Genomic DNA, 20,824 nt, shown 5'->3' with positions numbered 1-20,824 from the left:
GTATAACTGGAGTTTTCAGGATTAAATTCTATGTTGAATATAATGTTTTTTAAAGGTTAAATTACGCAAATACACCAATTTGAAGTTTACATATCTATTATTGAAAGCCAGTGGAAACCACAACATTTGTGTAGATTAGAACTTAGACCAACAAAATATTTTTTCAGGGAGGAATATGTTATCAATGAGGTTGTTTATTTTATTTTTTTTAAACATTTTCCTCCAATATTTATTTATTTGTTTGTTTTTATTTGGTTGCGCCGGGTCTTAGTTGTGGCAGGCAGGCTCCTTAGTTGTGGCTCGCAGGCTCCTTAGTTGTGGCTTGCAGGCTCCTTAGTTGTGGCATGCAAACTCTTAGTTGTGGCATGCATGCGGGATGTAGTTCCCTGACCAGGGATCGAACCCGGCCCCCCCTGCAATGAGAGCTCGGAGCCTTAACCACTGCGGCACCAGGGAAGTCCCTACTGAGGTTGTTTAGAATTGCCCCGAGGTGATAATATAGAGCAGCCCATTTGGGGGGCAGTTAATGTTTTAAACTTCTCTATGGACGATGCAGCCTATTGCCCGCCCACAGTGGTGGCTGCAGGGTCGGGGGGAGTCCCACTACCGTCCTCTTGCACACGGTTGATAAGAGGCCCACCTTTCCTTTACAAGGTGGCAGAACAGTCAACAGGCAGGTGGGACAGAGAACCAGCGGATACCTTGAGTGCAGGCAGGAAGAAGGTGATAGAGAATTTGAGTTGGTGGCAATCGATTCTCTTCCAATGGTGTGTTGAGTACTCCTTGGACCGAGGCAGAGGGACTTGCCCTCAGGCTGGCAGAGGGGGAAGGAGCCTGGGCTCTGGAGGACTCCATGGAGAGCGCCCTGATTTCACTGATGTGAGAAATAAGATTCCACTTTTCATGGGGTTTCTGACACTTCCAGGAGTCAGGGAAGGTCCCGAGATTTCAGGGGCCTGAGATCTAAAGGACGAATAGGTGTTTTCTGAGTAAAAAGAAGAGGGAAGAAAATTTCATGGAGCTGGAAGCTCAGATAGGAAAGTCAAGAGCCAAGAGCCAGGGCTTCCCTGGTGGCGCAGTGGTTAGGTTTGAGCCCTGGTCCAGGAAGATCCCACATGCGTGGAGGAACTAAGCCCGTGCGCCACAACTACTGAAGCCCATGTACCCTAGAGCCCGTGCTCCACAACGAGAGAAGCCACTGCAATGAGAAGCCCATGCACTGCAACGACGAAGAGTAGCCCCCACTTGCCGCAACTAGAGAAAGCCCACGCACAGCAACAAAGACCCAACGCAGCCAAAAAAAAAAAAAAAAAGCGCCAAGAGCCAGCGTGGTGAGTTTGAGGAATGGAAATAAGTTCAGGTTCGAGAGGATCTTGGGGGTCGTGAGCAGGAACTCCAGAAGAATGGTTAATGATTCATCTGGGTTTGTTGGCCTGGCCCAGTGCCATGGTCTGGGAGCTCTGTGTTCTAGGAGGTTCTCAGAGGCCAATCCAGAAATCCAGGGCCCTGCCCTCCCGGGGTTGCCTTGGGCAACCCCTGTTAGAAAAGAATCCTGTTTACTACCTTGTGACTCATACTCACCTGTGGTTTCTATAGTTGCCACCAACAATGAAGCATAAATCCATTCCTGGAGGGTGGGGTCCGCAGGGCGAGGCGTCCTCTTCCTTCTCTGGCTCAGAACCTGGCAGAGTTTCCCAGACTATAGCAGAGGGGACTGGGGGAGGGAGTTTGTCTACTGAATCTCAGGTGTGGGTTTCCTTGGGAGGGGAAGGAGCTGAGTCGGGTAGAGGGACAGATCTCTGCAGTCGGGCCTGGGGGTACACACAGTGCAGCCCCCAAGCTGATCAGAAGCTCCCTCTCTCTAGATAATTATGGGGAGAGCCCAAGAGATGGAGAGAGAGAGAGAGAGAGAGAGAGCAAGCCTTCGGGTACAGAAAAGTTACAGCAAGATTCAGGGGACCCAGGCATTTTCTTCACCAGAGACAAATGGGGTTTGGTCCCCAGGGTGGTGGTGGGATGATTGGCCAGATTCAGAAATGCAAAGCTGGGGTTGGTGGGTGGGGCATGGGGATGGACACAAAGGAACCAGAAGAAAGGAAGCCAAAGGGACAGACAGTCTTTTTAAAAGACCATCTCAGGGAGATGAAAGAGGGAGGAGATTTGGGTATATGTGTATATGTATAGCTGATTCACCTTGTTATAAAGCAGAAACTAACACACCATTGTAAAGCAATTATACTCCAATAAAGACGTTAAAAATAAATAAATAAATAAATAAATAAATATAAATAAAAGACCATCTCGTATGTATAACTGATTCACTTTGCTGTATACCTGAAACTAACACAACACTGTAAATCAACTAGACTCCAATTAAAAAAAAAAACACCATCTCATCCCATACGTTTGCACAAAGTCTTACAGGTTACAAAGCACCTGTGCATCCACTTTCTCATTTGCTTCTTACAGAAGCCATGTGAGGAAAAGCCAGAGCAGGGAATACAATCTATCCTAGAATAGGGAGACTAAGGCTTATCAAAGTTGACTAACACAGTCAAGGTCAAAACCAAGACGAGAATCTAGACCTCCTGGCTCACAGTCCAGTGCCCTTTCCACTAAACCAATGTGTTCTCAAACTTTGGCATCTACAGACTGTTTTAGTGGGTGTCTGTTACACACAAAGTACTAAAAATTTTGATATATTTAAAAAATTATCACAAATTTAAAAATAGCATAATGAAACATTTATTTTTAAAAGTAATAAATCAGGGGCTTCCCTGGTGGCGCAGTGGTTGAGAGTCCACCTGCCGATGCAGGGGACACAGGTTCGTGCCCCGGTTTGGGAAGATCCCACATGCCGCGGAGCGGCTGGGCCCATGAGCCATGGCCACTGAGCCTGTGCATCCGGAGCCTGTGCTCCGCAACGGGAGAGGCCACAACAGTGAGAGGCCTGCGTACAGAGAAAAAAAAAAAAAAAAAAAGTAATAAATCAGGGACTTCTCTGGTGGTGAAGTGGTTAAGAATCCGCCTGCCAATGCAGGGCACACGGGTTCGAGCCCTGGTCTGGGAAGATCCCACGTGCTGCGGAGCAACTAAGCCCATGTGCCACAACTACTGAGACTGTGCTCTAGAGCCTGCAAGCCACAACCACTGACCCCACGTGCCACAGCTACTGAGCCCGTGTGCCTAGAGCCCATGCTCTGCAACAAGAGAAGCCACCACAGTGAGAAGCCTGCGCACCACAACGAAGGGTAGCCCCAGCTCGCCACAACTAGAGAAAGCCCGTGCACAGCAACGAAGACCCAACACAGCCAAAAATAAATAAATAAATAAGTAAACTTATTTAAAAAAGAAAGTAATAAATCAATGAGAAAGATATATGTGTAACCTTCACTAGGGTATTTATATTGAGCTTGATATCAGATAGTTTGAGTCATGGCTCAGGTTTGAGTCAGCCAGCCGGTTTTTTTCTTTTTTTTCCTGTTTCCACTAAATTAGGACAAGTTAAGCAACGTCACTGAGTGCTTCATGAGACAGTCCTGGATAACAGATGAAACTTATACTCAACTGTGCAGAGCATTCTCGGGGAAGGTGGTTTGCTGAATGATCAGAATCCAAATGTGCAATTTGGAAGACTGACTGTTTTCACCTGGGAGGTCCGTCAACTGGATTCCTTATCCAGTCTTTGGCTTGGTTCAGCTTTGGAAAGTACTTCTTGTTCTGATGTAGAATTACAAGCTGTGTGTGTGTGTGTGTGTGTTAAAATATCCACAACACAAAGTTTTTTTATCCAAGTGGTTTTAAAATATGCCCAATTATATGTTTTTTATTTCTTTTTCAAAGAAATCAAATGTTGGGACATAGTAAAACTTTGATGATGCAACTGTGCCAGAGTTCTAGCTTTAAGAAATCCTGATATTTTATGCCCTATGTTACAACTGTGAAATTTTGGTTCTGGGTGATAGATTCTGATATATCACTAAGATATACTACTTGAGCAAACCACGTGCCTTTGGAAAAAATGCTCTTTCTCGGCGCTATCAGTCACGAAATGTCATCCCACATTTCAAAATCTCACGTAATGAAAAGGAAAAAGTAAAACTATCTTTAGGGCTTCCCTGGTGGCGCAGTGGTTGAGAGTCCGCCTGCCGATGCAGGGGACGCGGGTTCATGCCCCAGTCCAGGAAGATCCCACATGCCGCAGAGCGGCTGGGCCCGTGAGCCATGGCCACTGAGCCTGCGTGTCCGGAGCCTGTGCTCCGCAACGGGAGAGGCCACAACAGTGAGAGCCCCGCGTACCGCAAAAAAAAACCCAACAAACTATCTTTATTTCCAGACGACATGGTCTTAAATATTAAAAGAAACCCTAAAGAATTTATAAAAACAAAAAACAAACAAAAAACGCCACCACAATAACAACAAAAAACAAACAAACAAAAAAACCCCAACCCTGATTAGAGCTAATAAATAAGTTCAGTAAAGTTGAAGGATATAAGATCAACATAAAAAATCTTCATTTCTATGTACTAGTAGTGAACAATCTGAAAGTGAATTAAGAAAACAATTCCATTTATAATAGCATCAAAAAGAATAAAATACTTAGGAATAAATTGAACCGAAGAAGTGCAAGACTTGTATACTATGAAACACTGTTGAAAGAAATTAAAGGTTTAAATAAATCTAAAGACATCCATGTTCATTGTCTGGAAAATTTAATACTGTTAAGATGGCAATATTTGCTGAGTTGACCTACAGATTCACTGAAATCCCTACTAATACTGCTTTTTTTCCCAGAAATGGACAAGCTAATCCTAAATTTCATATAGAATTGCAAGGGACCAAGAATAACCAGTACAATCTTGAAAAGACAAGAGTAAAGTTGAAGGACTCATTTACCAATTTCAAAACTTACTACAAAGCTACAGTAATCAAGACAGTGTGGTATTAGCATAAGGATAGCCATAGATCAATGGGATAGAATTGAGAGTCCAGAAATAAACCCATATGTTATGGTCAATCAATTTTTGAGAAGGGTGCCAAGACCATTAAATGGGGAAAGAATAGCTTTTTCAAAAAAGGATGCTGGGACAACTCAATATCCACATGCAAAAGAATGAATTTGAACCCTTACTTTATACCATATACAAAATTTAACTCAAAATAGATCAAAGACCTAAATGTAAGAGCTAAAACTATAGAAATTTAAAAGTAAACATATGTGAAAGTCTGTGTGACCTTGGATTAGGCAGTGGATTTTTAGACATGATAACAAAAGCACAAGCAATCAAGGAGAAGAAACCAGATAAATTGGACTTCATTAAAAATAAAACTTTTGTGAATCAGAGAATTCCCTGGTGGTCCAGTGGTTAGGACTCTACACTTTCACTGCTGAGGGTGCATGTTCAATCCCTGGCCAGGGAACTGCAAGCCATGTGGTACAGCCAATAAATAAACAAACAAATAAATAAATAAATAAAACTAAGCCAAGAATAAAAAATAAAATAAAACTTTTGTGGGTCAAAGAACACTAACAAGAAAGTGAAAATACAACCCACAGAATGGGAGAAAATATTTGCAAATCATATATCTGATAAGGGGGCTAGTGTCCAGAATATATAAAGAATTCTTACAACTCAACAAGAAAAAGACAACCCAGTTAAAAAATGGGCAAATGGTTTGAATTGATATTTCTCCAAAGAAGATATACAAATGGCCAAAAATCACATGAAAAGATGTTTTTAACATCTTTAGTTACTAGGGGAATGTAAATCAGAACCACAATGAGATGCTACTTCACATCCCCTGGGACAGTTATAACAATGACAACGACAAGTGTGGGCAGGCATGTAGAAAAGGTGGAATCCTCATACATTGCTGCTGGGAATGTATAACGTTTCGGCTGCTGCGGAAAGCAGTTTGGCAATTTCGCAAAAGGTAAAACATAAAATTACCATAGGACTCAGCAATTTCATTCCTGGGAGAACTGAAAACATACGTTCACATGCAAGCTTGTACATGAATGTTCATAGGAGCATTATTCAAAATAGCCAAAAAACAGAAACAACCCAATGTCCATTAACTGATGAATAGGTAAACGAAGTGGGGTCTATCCATACAGTGGAATATTACTCAGCCATGAAGAGGAGTGAAGTACTATTATGTGCTATGACACGGCTGAACCTCGAAAGCATGGTGCCAAGTGAAACAAGCCAGTCACAAAAGGCCACATAGTGTATGATGCCATTTATATGAAATGTCTAGAACAGGTAAAGCCATAGAGACAGTAGATTAGCAGTTGCCAGTGGTTGGGGGAGGATGGGAATCTGGATTAACGGCGAATAGGTATGGGGTTTCTTTCTGGGGTGATAAGAATGTTCTGGAAGTAGATAGTGGTGCTGGTTGCATGACATAGTGAATATACTAAAAATCACTGAAGTGTACACTTTTAAATGGTGAATTATTATTTTTTAAATAAATTTATTTATTTATTTTGGGCTGCATTGGGTCATCGATGCTGCACGGGGGCTTTCTCTAGTTGCGGCAAGCGGGGGCTACTCTTTGTTGAGGTGCACAGCCTTCTCATTGCAGTGGCTTCTCTTGTTGTGGAGCACGGGCTCTAGTCTTGCAGGCTTCAGTAACTGTGGCACGTGGGCCCAGTAGTTGTGCCTCACGGGCTCTAGAGTGCAGGCTCAGTAGTTGTGGCACACGGGCTTAGTTGCTCCGTGGCATGTGGGATCTTCCTGCACCAGGGCTCAAACCCATGTCCCCTGCATTGGCAGGCGGATTCTTAACCCCTGGGCCACCAGGGAAGCCCTAAAATGGTGACTTTTATGTTATGTGAATTATATCTCAATAAAATGCTAAAACAAAACAAGACTCATGTGAACTCCTTTGCCCTCCAGCATGCGTGTCCTTCCTAGGGGTTGTGGGTAGGAAGCAGGTTCTTGTACTTGCTGCCTATTTCTGTGACCACGTTGAAAAGAATGTGTCCTTAGTGACTGCTGTTTGACTCATGGTGAAAATGTTTTCTATTTCCTTCAACACTGAATTGGGTTCAGAACACGTATTGAGGGCTGTCGGTGGTTCTCCACGAATTAAACAGTGTTGGAACTGGAATTCATATGATGATTATAATAATAACTCACCTTCACTGAGCGCTTTCTACTCAGTATATGCCAGATGTTGCCCTAAATGCTTTATATGTAGTTCTTCACTAATCTTTACCACAACTGTATGAAACAGGCATTGTTATTATCGTTACCAACATCATTCCCAATTTTCAGAGGGAAAAACTGAAGCTCAGAGTTAGGCAACCTCCTTTATTAGAATTTAGACCTCCTGCCTTCTTGCTCCCAAAGCCAGTGCTTCCTCTGTCCTGATTCCAGTGTGTCTTTTTCATTTACCAAATAATCTCTAATAAGACAAAGTATTTTTCTCTTGCAGTAGAGAATTTTAGAGATAAGCGGAACAGAAACTCATTGACTACTTTGCCATCATGTATGTTCTCCCCCTTCTGAAAGCTATTGCACAGTCTGGATATGAGGATTTTCACCAGCCACAAAGAGAACTGAATGCTGACATCCGTACCTGATGGTGATTGATCTTGAACTTAGTTTGCCCTTGTTCTCTGACATCCAACAGTGGCGATAAAACTGCTTTCTAAGTATCTATGTCACTAACTTCACAACTGGTTTGTCTGTCTTCTCTGTTGTGTGTCTTGTACTCGTGTTTGCTTGAAGAGTGAGGGCAACTTGGAGTGATGTGGTACATTCCTGGGGCTTTTCTCTCCATCACAAACTTAAATTTTTATTCTGGGAAACGCTATATTGCAGTTATTCTGGAAAAAATCAGTAGGCTCTAACTACGACTGATACACAAGCTTTAATGACTTTGAACCTTGATTTGACATTTTAGAGCTGATAATGCACTGGGGACAGGGGTGAATAGTCAATAAAACCCAGTTTCCAGATAATGTTTGTGGTAGTTCCTATTTGCAGTTTCTTTTTTCTTACTGTGCAAAATAATCACTCACATTTTCCTTCATCCCAGCACCTTTAGACATATTATATCCCCACTGAAACCCAGTTCACAGTTTATGAATGGCATTGTTCTGAGTTGTCACGTCCCTATTACTACCTTAATTGCTACATTTATGAGTCAAGGAAGCACTTCTGAGCCATTCATGAGTTTTTCTAATTTGGGGGTATAACATAGCACAACAGTATGAACATATAAAGCACATTTTAAAAGGTAAACAAAAGCATGCATGACAGGAAAATGATTCACCAGTCCCCATTAATTAAATCTTTAAGAATCTGAAATCTTTAGGATTGTAGTAATTTTTAATATAATTAGATGCTGTAACAGCTGTAATCAATGCCACATTTCGAATTTGTGAAAAGTGGAGAACTAAGGTGCTTATTACTTTTTTCCCTGAAACTACCAGTCTACCTGAGGGCCCAGGGATACAACTTTTCTTGGAAACATTTCAAGCCTCCAAGAGTTGTTGTTTTTTTAAAAAAATAAATTTATTTATTTATGGCTGCGTTGGGTCTTTGTTGCTGCGCGTAGGCTTTCTCTAGTTGCAGCGAGCGGGGGCTACTCTTCGTTGCGGTGCTCGGGCTTCTCACTGCGGCGGCTTCTCTTGTTGCGGAGCACGGGCTCTAGGCATGTGGGCTTCAGTAGTTGTGGCGCGCAAGCTCAGTAGTTGTGCCTCGTGGGCTCTAGAGCGCAGGCTCAGTAGTCGTGGCGCACGGGCTTAGTTGTTCCGCCGCATGTGGGATCTTCCCGGACCAGGGCTCGAACCCGTGTCCCCTCCACTGGTAGGCGTTTCTTAACCACTGTGCCACCAGGGAAGTCCTCCAAGAGTTTTTTGGGTTTGTTTGGCTTTTTTTTTGGCTGCGCCCCACCAGATGCGGGATCTTGTTTCCTGCTCCAGGGATCGAGCACGCGCTCCCTGCAGTGGAAGCACGGAGTCTTAACCACTGGACTGCCAGGGAAGTCCCTCAGTGCTCCAAGAGACTTTAAATTCCTAAGAGATGGGCTGCGGCGAAGGACAGAAGAAGTGTGGACAGAGGCCATCCGAGGTGCTGAGGGTAGGCTCAGAGCAGGGACTCGGAATCCTGCCATTTCTCCCCCGGCCTGGGAATCCTAGGCAACAATTCTATCCCACCGCCAGGCGGCGTTGTAGAACTAGGGATGGCAGCCCTGGACCTGCGGGGCTGCTTTAGTTATTCCCCAGGCGTTCTTTTTTTTTTTTTTTTTTTTACTGGTCCAACAGTCTTGTCTTTACTTTTCCTTTAAAGTGAGAAACAGAATGCGAGTAATCAGAAAGCACTAGCAGGCATCAGTTAATCCAAGATACTAGCTTCTTAGTTCCAAAAGCACTTGCAAAGAAAACCATTGGGGGCATAGGGTACGGAAGCACTTCCTAATAACTGGAATCCCATGAGTGTGTGTGTATGCCAAGTCTCACAGGCTATTTTTTGTATTTATCCTTTACTTGGTCACTTTTTTTCCCTCAAATACTAGTTTTTCTTTGACTTTTTTCCCTCAAAGTATAAAAAGTATGAAATATAAACAAGCTCTTGCATTGCACACTTCAGAGTGTACAATTCAAGCATTATAGAGCTATCTACATACCGATAAATCCCATCAAATCTTGGATAATTCAATAATATACAAAATAGCAGGGCACAGAAAGAACTAAAACCCACTTCTTTTTGTTGCACGTAAGATTCAAATATTCAATCTAAAGAAAAACACTTAATCATTTTGGCTCTCCTCTACATTCGCATGTTGATATACTTATTAAAATATTCCTGTATAATTATGTTTGGTCTTATTATTTCAAGTCAGGTTTACAACCTCAAAACCAGCCATCCAGACAAAACAGGTAATCCGAAAGATTATTTCTTCCCCACCTCCCTAACCCCAATAACTATGAAGCCAATTTTACGACATGACTCCAAACACTGGATTGTGACGACAAATGCTAGGTCCAATTTCTTCATAATCCTTTTTGGTGTGGCATACTTGGTAGAACTCAGGTGTGGAAGCCAGCATGGATCCTCCAAACCAAACCGCATATCGCTGCATATGGTGTGTAATGACTTGTACATCAATAGGTTTTGGCTTCAATCTACCACCACTCAATTCCTCACTTAATTTCAGCCTGGCATCTACAGTTCTTTTCAAATCTCTTTGCAAGCGACGTCCGAAGTCCCTGAACATGGTTGAACCTCCAGAGAGGACGATATTCTTGTAGAGAGGACGTCTGACATCAATAGGACAATTCTGAATTACTTCATCTACAACTTCTGAGATAGGCTGAGTAAAGTCTGGATTAGCAAACTCTGGATGAAAAAATATTTCAGGTCCCAAGAATCTCTCATATCCAACATCAATGGAAAATTCTTTCTTTGAGATAGCATTGATTCCAGTATACTGTTTAATCCACTTTGATCCATCTGTATCATACTTGTTAAATTCTTTTACTAAATCTGGGCAGACATAACTATAGCGCTCCTTTACTGCCTTAGCAGTTTCCAAGGATTGCTCTGGAGGAATTCCTACTTCTCAGTCTCTCAGCAATTGCTGAATAAAATATGTTATATCTCGTCCTGCAATTGGAATGTGCTTAATACAGCTGCCAATCACATACCCTTCAGCCACAGGGATGACATGAGTGACACCGTCTCCACTGTCTATTACTGTACCGGTCAACGTCCGTTCTCCTACTTGTCTGGAGGTCCACGATGCAGCTAAGGCAAGAACAGCCTGTACAGCAATGTACAAGCCTGGAACATTGAAGGACTCAAACATTATTTCAGCAGTATATTCCCTGTTTTCTGGAGTATTCAGTGGAGGCTCAGTCAAAAGAAAATAATGGTCTTCAGGTTCTGCCCTTAAATATTTAAAGATCACTTGCTCCATAAACCTTTCCATCAAGTCCCAATCTTCAACTATACCATGGCGGATTGGCCACTTTGTTGCATATGTAGGTTTTTCTATTGCTTCATCACCAATGAAGAAATCTAGGTCATCAACACCTTTCATCACCCTCCTTTGAGCTTGATCACCCACTTTTGCTGACTCCTTAATAGCAATACAGGAAGGGATGATAAACTGTGGTTCCGTATTTCCAGCATATCCTAGTTTTGTATACCCCGTGCCACAGTCCACCACACAGGCCGGCAACCGTCCCGCCATCTTCCTCCTTGCCTGCTGCTGCCGCTGCCGCCGTCTGCTCCGTGCCGGTTGGGGCCAGGGATGGGCGGCGAGAGGTAGAGGCTATCTGACCATCCACGGCCAGGCCGCCCTCTCCGTCCGCGGGGGAGCCGGGAAGCCAAAGCAGTAGCGAGAGAGCAGCAGGCTCGGTCAGCGGCTACCACTTCCGCAACCCGGGCGGGCAGGCAGTCTCCCCAGGCATTCTTGACCGCTAACACTTGGCTTTGTTTTTCTCCCTTATATTCAGGTTCTTAACCTGGTGACTCTGGTCAGGCTTCTGATGGTCAGTGAACACCTAGAATTTATGTGTAAAATATGTGTTTAGCTTCATTTTTCTATCTAGAGGGAGGTTTTATAGTTTTGATCAGACCCAAAGTAATAGTATCCCCTAGAATGCAATGATGCTAGGTACTCATATGCTGACACCTATCGGTGGCGAGTACTGGTTATATATAAGTTAACACAATAATCGTCAAAATTACCTTACAAGTTATCCCCATGTTACAGAAAACAAAACCCCAAAACCCCTGAAGTTCAGAGAGATGAACGTACTTTGCCCCACGACACACAGCTAATAAGTGATGAGGCTGGGATTTAACTCCAGGAATGCCTGCTTCTCACTGTGCTGTTGCTACACCGAGAAAAAAAAGCCAGAGACTCACTCATTCATCAGCAAAGATGTAGGAGGGACTGAGTGTGTGTCCAGCACCCTGTACTGGGTGCTGGGGTAGAGGGGGATCCGGACAGCTCTGCTTCCTGCCTTCTTGGGGCTTAGTGCCTGGAGGTGATGGCAGCGATGGTGGCCATGTCAGCAGGAAACAGGCAGTAAACAAATAAGCCTGTAATTGCAAACTGAGAAAAGTGCTCTGAAGGAAATAAAGGGGACAGCGACATAGAAACATGGGGAAATCTACAGATAGTTTGGCCAGGGAAAACCTGAGCATGTTAGCTCAGAGTAAAGGGTGGGGATTGCCATGGGAAAAGGTGTAGACAGAGCCTTCCGGGGGGGACGAGCATGGTGTGGGTACGCAGAGGCTGCTGGTGTGGCTGAACAGGGGACCCAGAGCAGAGGTGAGGGTGACAGAGGAGTAGAAGTCATCGGGGCTTTCTAGACCAAGTAAGGAATTGAGATCCTATTCTCATAATAGGAAGCCATTCTAGGGTTTAAAGCAGGAGAGAAATGCCAGCTAATTTATGTTTTTCTTATTTTTAATTGTAAAAGAACCCCAACACAATAACAAATTTACCATCTTAACCTTTTTTTTTTTTTTTTTTTTAGATGTTGGGGGTAGGAGTTTATTAATTAATTTATTTATTTTTGCTGTGTTGGGTCTTCGTTTCTGTGCGAGGGCTTTCTCTAGTTGTGGCAAGCGGGGGCCACTCTTCATCGCGGTGCGCGGGCCTCTCACTATCACGGCCTCTCTTGCTGTGGAGCACAGGCTCCAGAGGCGCAGGCTCAGTAGTTGTGGCTCACGGGCTTAGTTGCTCCACGGCATGTGGGATCTTCCCGGACCGGGGCACGAACCCGTGTCCCCTGCATTAGCCAGCAGATTCTCAACCACTGTGCCACCAGGGAAGCCCATCTTAACCATTTTTTTTAGGTTTACAGTTCAGTAGTGTTAAGTACACTCACATTGTTGTGCAATCAATTTCCAGAACTCTTTTCATTTTGTAAAACTAAAATTCTGTACCCATCAAACAACAACTTCCCATGTCCATCCCCCCGGCCCCGCATTCCCTGGCAACCATGGTTCCACTTCTTTCTGTCTCTGGATTTGACCACAGTAGGGACCTCATGTAAGTGGAATCATACACTCTATGTGTGTGACTGACTTATTTCACTTAACATAATGTCCTCAAGGTTCATCTATGTTGTAGCATGAATCAGAATTTCCTTCATCGGGGAGGAAGAGGACCAGGATCAGAGGCCATGGTGATGGATGGTTCTCCCACGTGGCTGCTGCCTGGCAGAGAGCAGAGTCACGGGGACAGCAAGTGTCGAGCCAGGAGCTGAGTCTTCAGGGAAGGAGGGGAAGTGGCCAAGAGGCCAGCAGACAACTGCAAGAAGGGGCACCAGGAGGAAGGGGAACGGGAGCTAAAGCTGATCGCCCAGATTCTTCAAGGATGTCTATACAGGGGTGGCAGGGGTGGTGGTGGGACGACACTTCTAGAAGCAGCCATGAGGAGCCAGGAGGATGCAAACCTCACTTACTGCCCCTCAGGTATGTAGGGAATGTGAGAATAAGATCAAGGCTAGGTTTGGGGAAGAATTTTCTGACCTGGACAGGGTATGAAGCATGAAGACTGCAGCGAAAGGAGCCCTAGGAGGCATCTTTTCTTCTGGGAGAGGTTTGGGAGAAGAACTGACCCCTCCACCACCCTTCATTTCCTGTCTCCCCATTTTTTTTGGCGGAGTCTTAATCACTGGACCACCAGGGAAGTCCCTCTCTCCATCTCCTTGAGGCCTGTTGGGGCTGCCTGGCCTCTTTGGCCGAGAGGTTTCATTTATCTATGGAGCTCCATGAAATGTAGACACTCACTCTTCTAGGCACTGGAGAGACAGCGGTGAATAAAACAGAGGAAAAGAAATCCTGGCCTCACAGAGCTGGCTTCCCAGCACGGGGATTTGTTTAGGTGGATTCTCATGCAAAAGCATCCATCAGGGTAACTTACTCACTTGTGCTAGAATCTGGATGTGGGCTGAGTTCGACCATGAGTCACATGGGTTGCCTGCAGGAAGAGAGAGGGGGGATGACACTGAGAAAATGGAAAGAGCCCTAGGGCTTGGGGACTTGGGGACTGAGGCCTGGATCCCAGCAACCTTGAACGAGTCATTTACCTTTCCTGGGACTTTACCTGTTAGCTGATCTGTAAAGGGGCAGGATCATCCCTCATTCCCCAATTGTTGTGGAGTTAAAGTGTTGCCTAAACAATTAAGTGGTCTACAAATTGTCATTACAGGGACTTCCCGGGGGGCAAAGTGGTTAAGAATCCGCCTGCCAATGCAGGGGACACGGGTTCGAGCCCTGGTCCGGGAAGATCCCACATGCGGCAGAGTAACTAAGCCTGTGCACCACAACTACTGAGCCTGCACTCTAGAGCCCACAAGCCACAACACTGAGCCTGAGCTCTAGAGCCCGTGAACCACAACTACTGAGCCCGCGTGCCACAACTACTGAAGCCCAAGCGCCTAGAGCCCGTGCTCTGCAACAAGGGAAGCCACCGCAAGGAGAAGCCCGCGCACCGCAACGAAGAGTAGACCCCGCTCGCAGCAATTAGAGAAAGCGCGCACGCAGCAACGAAGACCCAACACAGCCAAAAATAAATAAATAAATAAATAAATTTTTAAAAAGTTGTTATTACGCCATGACTTAAGCCTTCATTTCCTTATCTGAGAATGGGTGCATAATGGCAACTGCCCCCCCCCAGGGTGGCTGTATGAATTAAATGCATAAACTAAGCATAAAAGGCTTCCAGAGCTCCTCAGCTCAGAAGGTGGAGACGCGTAGGGGTGAGGTGGGCGGGGCCACGGGGCGGGAGGCGGGGAGTGGGCGGGGCGCAGCGCTGGGAGGGGCAGCGGGGAGTCAGGGCGGCCGCCAGGGGGCGCCACGGGGTGGCGGGGGCGGTGGGGGTAGAGGGAGTGGGTCCCGGGGGAGGCGGGTGACTCACGGCGGCGGGAAGGAAGATGAGTCAGCCGTCCTCTGGCTTCCCGCGCCCGCCGCGCCCCGGCCGCCGCCCGCAGCTGACCCTCGGGAGGGCCCCCGAGGGCGCCACCCTGCCGCCGGCCGGGCCCGGGCTTCCCTAAAGCGGGGGCGCGCTGGGCCCAGCGCTCGGCGTTTTCTCCTTCGGGGCCGGGGCTTCGGGAGGAGACTTTGTGCGCGTCTGGGCCCGGGCGCGCCCAGGCTGATCCAAGGGCGGCGGGTGCCAGCTCGGGACCTGGCGGAGGCGCTGCCCGGGGGCCCCAGCTGGGCGGTGGCACTTCCTGCGGGCGGGGGGGGAGGGGGAGCGGCGTGGTTCCCTGGAGAACCGCTCCCAAAAAGGCGGCCGGGCCCTCTGGGATGCTCCGGGTGCCGGGTGGGCTGCAGGCGGCGCGGAGAAACTCGCCCTCACGCCAAAGCCACACGCAGAAAGCCGGCTCTGTACCTTGGCGTGCCGTCTGTTTTTGCCTTTTCCCAGAGTAAGTCAGAAGGAAGAGGAGCCCTGGTCCCGGCTGCAGGTTGACAGGTGCCCGGTGTCCAGAGAGGGTCTGGCTCAGCACCTCCGGGGTCAAAGATGCCTGAGGCCTTATGGAGCCTGGGCCCTGGCTTCGCGTGTGAGATCCGGCCCAGGCAGGAAGGTGATTTGTCCAAAGGCCTCAGAGAGGAAGGAGGCCGAGCTCCTGGGTCTGGACCTCCTGCTCACCAGGCCATGGAAAGTGCTTAAAATAGTTCCTGGCGCATAGTCAGTCGTAATGTATAATAAATTATATATGTATATATGTATGTGTCTCATAGCTCATCTTTATGGGGCGCTTACTGCATGCCCGGTACTGTTGCAAGTGTTCTTCATGGATTAATTGTTTGATTCTCACCACTGCACTAAGACATAGATACTATTGTTATCACCATATGGCAGCTGAGGAAACATGCTCAGAGAAGTTAGGTAACCTGCCCAACATCACACAGCTAGGAAGTATAGTGTGGGAGTTAAACCCAGACCCCCTGACCTCAGAGGCCGTATGCATGAGGCTGACTTCAAATATTGTTGAGGTCCAGGTGTTGACACAGAAGTTAACCAGTCGATCTAAGAAAGAAATGGGAAATTTTATTCACGCCAAACTGAGGGTTAGAACCTGGGAACAGCCTCTCAGAAAGCTCTGAGAACTATTTGGCCTGTTAGAGGTCAAAGCACAGTTACGTAAGTTTTGAGAGAGGGCTGTATATTAAATGACGTATTACTGACAGTTTACACAATCCAGATCCACTCGTACAAAGCGTGGTCATGGGTCATCGTGGCCTCTTACAAGATTAAGAAGGAAGATTATCTCTTAAGGAGTTGTGACCCTTTATGAGATTAAGAAAGAATGTGATCTCCAAAGGAGATGGGGTTAATGCAGATGCAACATACACACAAGCACACACACGCATGCACGCGCGCACACACACACACACACACGAGGAGGGAGGAAGCCCAGATGGGCAAAGAAAAATTTTATGTTTAAATTTTTCTTGTCTTACCATAAAATTTGAATTTTATTTCATCACAGGAGTATGCTGCAGATGGTTTGCTTCTCAGGGTGTCTGAAGAGCACAGGGTTAAGCCAAGAGCTAGCTCCGTGCTGGGGGAAGGGGTCCGGTGAGCCCTGCCCCTCCTGCTGGGGCCCCAGTTCCGCAGTTTCCCATGTGGCACAGTGCAGAAGAGAAGCACTGGGCATCACTCTTGTCCAGTCATTGGCTATCCCTATTGTAACCGAAAGTGGGGTCTGGCTGCTCGCCGCTCAAAAGCCAATAAAGAGACCAGGCTGGTGGAAAGGAGAGTTTGCTTTATTTTGGATGCCGGCCACCCCGGGGGATGGGGGGTAGGGTGGACACCTGTCCAAAGACTGAATTCCTCCCCGCCCCGCCCCATCAATCAGGAGGCAAGAGCTTTTGTAGACTGAGGGAGGAGGCTACCTGCGGAAACAGCACAATCAGCTGGGACACTCATCTTGAAATTAACCATGAGGTGGTCTGATCAGCATCATCTTGATTGTTTTAAGTACAGTTAGTCTTCAGTTCCAGGGTTGGTTTGTTCCCATTTCCTTGAGGCCAGTTCTCAGAATTGTGGCAGCTTATGTCATGGCTACAGCCTGGTCATCATGTAGTTCACTTCTTCCACCTGGTGGAGGTTTCAGTGTCTATAAGACAGCTCACAGGATATGGCTCAGAATATTATCTGTAGCCCTTGAGGAGGAACTAAAGGTCCTTGACTTTGCTTAATGACTAAACTATTATTATTTGGTCTCCTTTGACTGTTTTCCTTTGTTTCTGCATTTTCTCATTTCTCTGATTAAATTTATTCTTTGGCTAAAGTTTTTCCACAGACAAAAGGCAGGCTGAGGACATGGGGGGCAGGGAACATAGGGCCCCAGGACCTGGTATCCAGCCCCCACCATTCCCCCTGCTCGGTTTGGTGGACCACACTCACTGCTTTGGGGAACGTTGCCTTTAGCAGAGCTTCCCAAATACCTGCCAACAGAGTGAGGCCTACTTGGAGTTCTTTAGAATCCCAAGCTGGGGAGCATGTTAAACACACAGATCCCAGCCCATGGCAGAGCTGTGATTCTCAGCCTTGATCATATATTGATACTCAGTGGACTTGATGCCTAGGTCTTCCTCCGCCCCGGAGATTCTGACTGAGTCAATCTGGGGGTCCCCCTGGGTGTCGGGATGATCCTCGTGTGCAGCTGAGATTTAGCACTGCTGCTCCGTAAGGTTGACGTGGCCCTAGGAATCTCCATTTTTAAGAACCTGCTTGTGTGATTTTCGGGTGCTGCCGTGTTTGCAAACCTCTGATGTGGAACTCACTTTCTTCTAATTGGCTTTGAAGAGTGTCCCAGATTCTTCTAATGGGACCATCTGCGTCACGTGTGGGAGCTGCTTCGCAGCTTGTCTTGGAAACTTTGCAGCAATTCTCCCCTACAAGAAAGGGAGCAGGGTCCCTGCTCAGCCTCTCCTGGCCCCTGTCTCAGTTTACAGGATTTCTCTCCTTACCAGGCACCAGTATTCTTGCCCACCCAGTCATGTTCATTTCTCAAAGGTTCTGGGCAGGGTGGTCAGCTCCTCTGAGCTGGTGGTCACCTGGAGCTTGGGACCCTTGAACACCAACCAGCTGTGTTGGCAGCCCAAGGACCTTAGGGGACCCTCACTTCCATCCTCTTTCCCCAGGGGTTAGTAGACTGTGTTATCATGACAAGTGAGCTGGGCGGAGTGACTGCTTGCCCCCCTCCTCTGGGACATGTTGTTAAACGTCTTTTTCAGTGTTGCCTTCTGCCCTGAAATAGTTACGTCTGCCATCTCCCAGCTTGATAGCCTTTTCTGTGTCTTTGGCTACTATGTGTTCTTCTGGATACTTGGTGCACATGTTGGGTGATAGGCTTGGAGTCTGGGAACCTGAGTTCTGGCCTGTGTGCCCCAGGTCATATCACAGCCCCCCCAAGTCCTCTCCCCTTCATCCTGAGTTTTCTGGCATCTCTCTGCTCCTCCCACCCCAATCTCTGTCCCTGCCCAAGTGCTCCACCCTCCGCCCAGGGCTGCCATCCATTGTTCTCCTTGGGAGTGGAGGCATCATGGGAAATCACTCTGTCTGGGGCCAAGGAGGAAGGAAAGAGGGACGGGAATGGAATGGGCGGGTGATGGAAAAAGTGACTGCCAGCCATTCCCTGGACTTGGGCCTGGAAGGCAGCTCAGTGTGGTTGCCGTGGTGACAGTCAGACAAGCACACTGCTGTTTCCCTGTCCTATGAACTGAAGAGTACTTGTTGTGCCTTTTCCTGCCTGCTCTGATACCCTCAGGCCCACATCTCGGATGGGGTACAGACCCCTAGGTTTAACTCTCGTGCCTCAGTTTCCCAGCCTGACCAAAGGAAGATAAAGAGAATGTGCTGGGTATTCCATTAGCCCCTGCAGACCTTCCAACCTTCCCCACCTGCTCTGCACCTTAGCAGGCTGACCTTTGTGGACCCCTTCTCCTGGGCTCCCTTGTCTTCTGGCTTCGGGTCAGCACCCCAGGGGGCTTCATCATCCTGGCTGGTTTCTCTCAACCCCACCTGCCCCTCTGTGATTAGCCCCTCCACCAAACTCTCCCTGATCACCCCTTTCTCTCTGTTGGCTGCTGGGGGCCTGACTACTGGAGAAGTCATCTTAACAAGGAGGAAGGAAGTGGGGTAGTCACTGAAGGACTCCTTTCTCTGCTGTGAGGCTCTGGCAGGGTGGCTATGTGGGTAGGTTAGCCTTGTAGGTGTAATCTGAGATGTACCCAGGAGGCTGCCCTGCCCAGAAATAGCCAGGCTGAAATCCTGAAGTTCAAGGGTCACTCTCTGGGTTAAAAAGTTTCTCTGTAAAGATCCCACATTCCCTGGGAAGGTGAGCACATTACCTTCATTCATTTCTCGACGTGTCTTAGTTTTAGCAGGTAAGAAGCTTGAACGTAAACTTCAAAATGCAAGGACTGTGGCTGTCTTCCTTGTGTAGACATGGGTGGCATGGGGCCTGGTGAAGAGTAGGCTTAAAATAATATCTGCTGAATAAATTCATTTCCCATTCAGTACATGTTTCTTGAGCACCTACTGTGTTCCAGGTGTTCTAGGTTCTTGGGATACATTAATGAACAAAACCAGTAAAGATCCCCCTCAAACAGAGAGACAGACAGTACATTTTATATACATACATATACATATATGTATGTGTGTGTGTGTCCAAAGCCTGCCACCCTCTCTAAAGAAACCCACTGAACCCCACAACCCCACCCAGACTTCCTCTGTCCCCACCGCTCTAAGCAGACCAATCTCTTTGTGTTTCCTTGGTATATCTGACCTCAGAGACAGTTGACAAGGAAAACAGAGACTCCTAACAAATGAGACAATTGTGGATCCTAGGAGTTTTTAAAGTGGATATTTTATAATAAACCCCACATTGGTGAAATTTCATGCAGTGTAACTGATTGTATTTAAAACACTCAGGTACTGGGGCTTCCCTGGTGGTCCAGCGGTTAAGACTTTGCACTTCCACTGCAGCGGGCGCAGGTTCGACCCCTGGTCGGGGAACTAAGATCCTGCATGCCAAGTGGCCAAACAAACAAAAAACCAAACCCAAACAAAACAAAACCCAAAAAACCAATCCAAGATGGAGATATAGGAGACTTCTGAACTCACCTTCTCCCACAAATACAGCAAATCTATAGTGACATGTGGAGAAATTCCACCAAAAAAATCCAGAAATCAGCTGAGTGACTTCTACACATTGGATGAATGAGAAAATATTCAAATCAAAATGGGTAGGAGGGGCTGAGACACACTGGCCATAAACCCCAACCTACACAATGCCATGCCATCAGGAGGGAACTCAACTCCCAGTGTCTCCCTGAGGAGCCAAGGCTTTGGATGTAATATCTTGCACCCCAACTTTTAAGACTTCCACCTTTGGGGGATGGACCCCCCAAAACACCTAGCTCTGAAAGTCAATGGGACTTGCATCCATGGGGCCCACAAGGCTATAGCAAACAAAGCAATAGTTCTTAATGAGCTACACCCCCCCCCACCCCCAAGGCTTAGTGCAGAGGGAGAAGACAGAAATCCCCATCTTCCAGTCTTTCCCTGAAGACTTTTATTTGCATATCTTAAAAACTGTTGCCTCAGCATCTGGCTTCCAATCAGTCTGCATCTGGATCTGCAGACTGAGATCTTCCACTTTGGGACACTGACAGTTCTTAGCACACCCTCAACTACTGGGAGCCATGGAGAACAAAGAAATCAGCTTGGACAATCACAAAGTCTTGAAAGACAACCAAGAACTCAGGGTGAGTTGAATGATAAAGTTCATCTGCTACTTGAGACCAGCCTGTCAAGATTGGGAGAGATG

At 46.7% G+C, this 20,824-nt stretch overlaps 2 protein-coding genes across 2 annotated transcripts in view; both read right to left on the bottom strand.

The window, feature by feature from the left end:
* PLEKHG6 (pleckstrin homology and RhoGEF domain containing G6) overlaps positions 1-15,378 on the bottom strand; it is a 44,395-nt gene extending 29,017 nt beyond the window's left edge. Inside the window, exons 1-3 of the mRNA XM_081249963.1 lie at positions 14,899-15,378; positions 13,907-13,959; positions 1,582-1,714 (exon numbers count right to left, since the gene is read on the bottom strand). The gene's annotated coding sequence lies outside the window, so the exon portion shown is untranslated. The remainder of the gene's footprint in view (positions 1-1,581; positions 1,715-13,906; positions 13,960-14,898) is intronic.
* On the bottom strand, positions 9,267-11,413 carry LOC308624559 (actin-related protein 3-like). Its single transcript, XM_081247878.1, is given in 2 exon segments — positions 9,267-10,578; positions 10,582-11,413. Coding segments are annotated over 2 exon segments (1,254 nt in total). The 5' UTR covers positions 11,212-11,413; the 3' UTR covers positions 9,267-9,954.
* Positions 15,379-20,824: the final 5,446 nt, after the last annotated feature.

This window comes from Mesoplodon bidens (assembly GCF_964165515.1).
Source record: "Mesoplodon bidens genome assembly, chromosome: 11".
Lineage (NCBI taxonomy): Eukaryota > Metazoa > Chordata > Mammalia > Artiodactyla > Ziphiidae > Mesoplodon > Mesoplodon bidens.
Note: the sequence above shows the minus strand (reverse complement) of the source record. Positions and strands in the feature narration are given on the sequence as shown.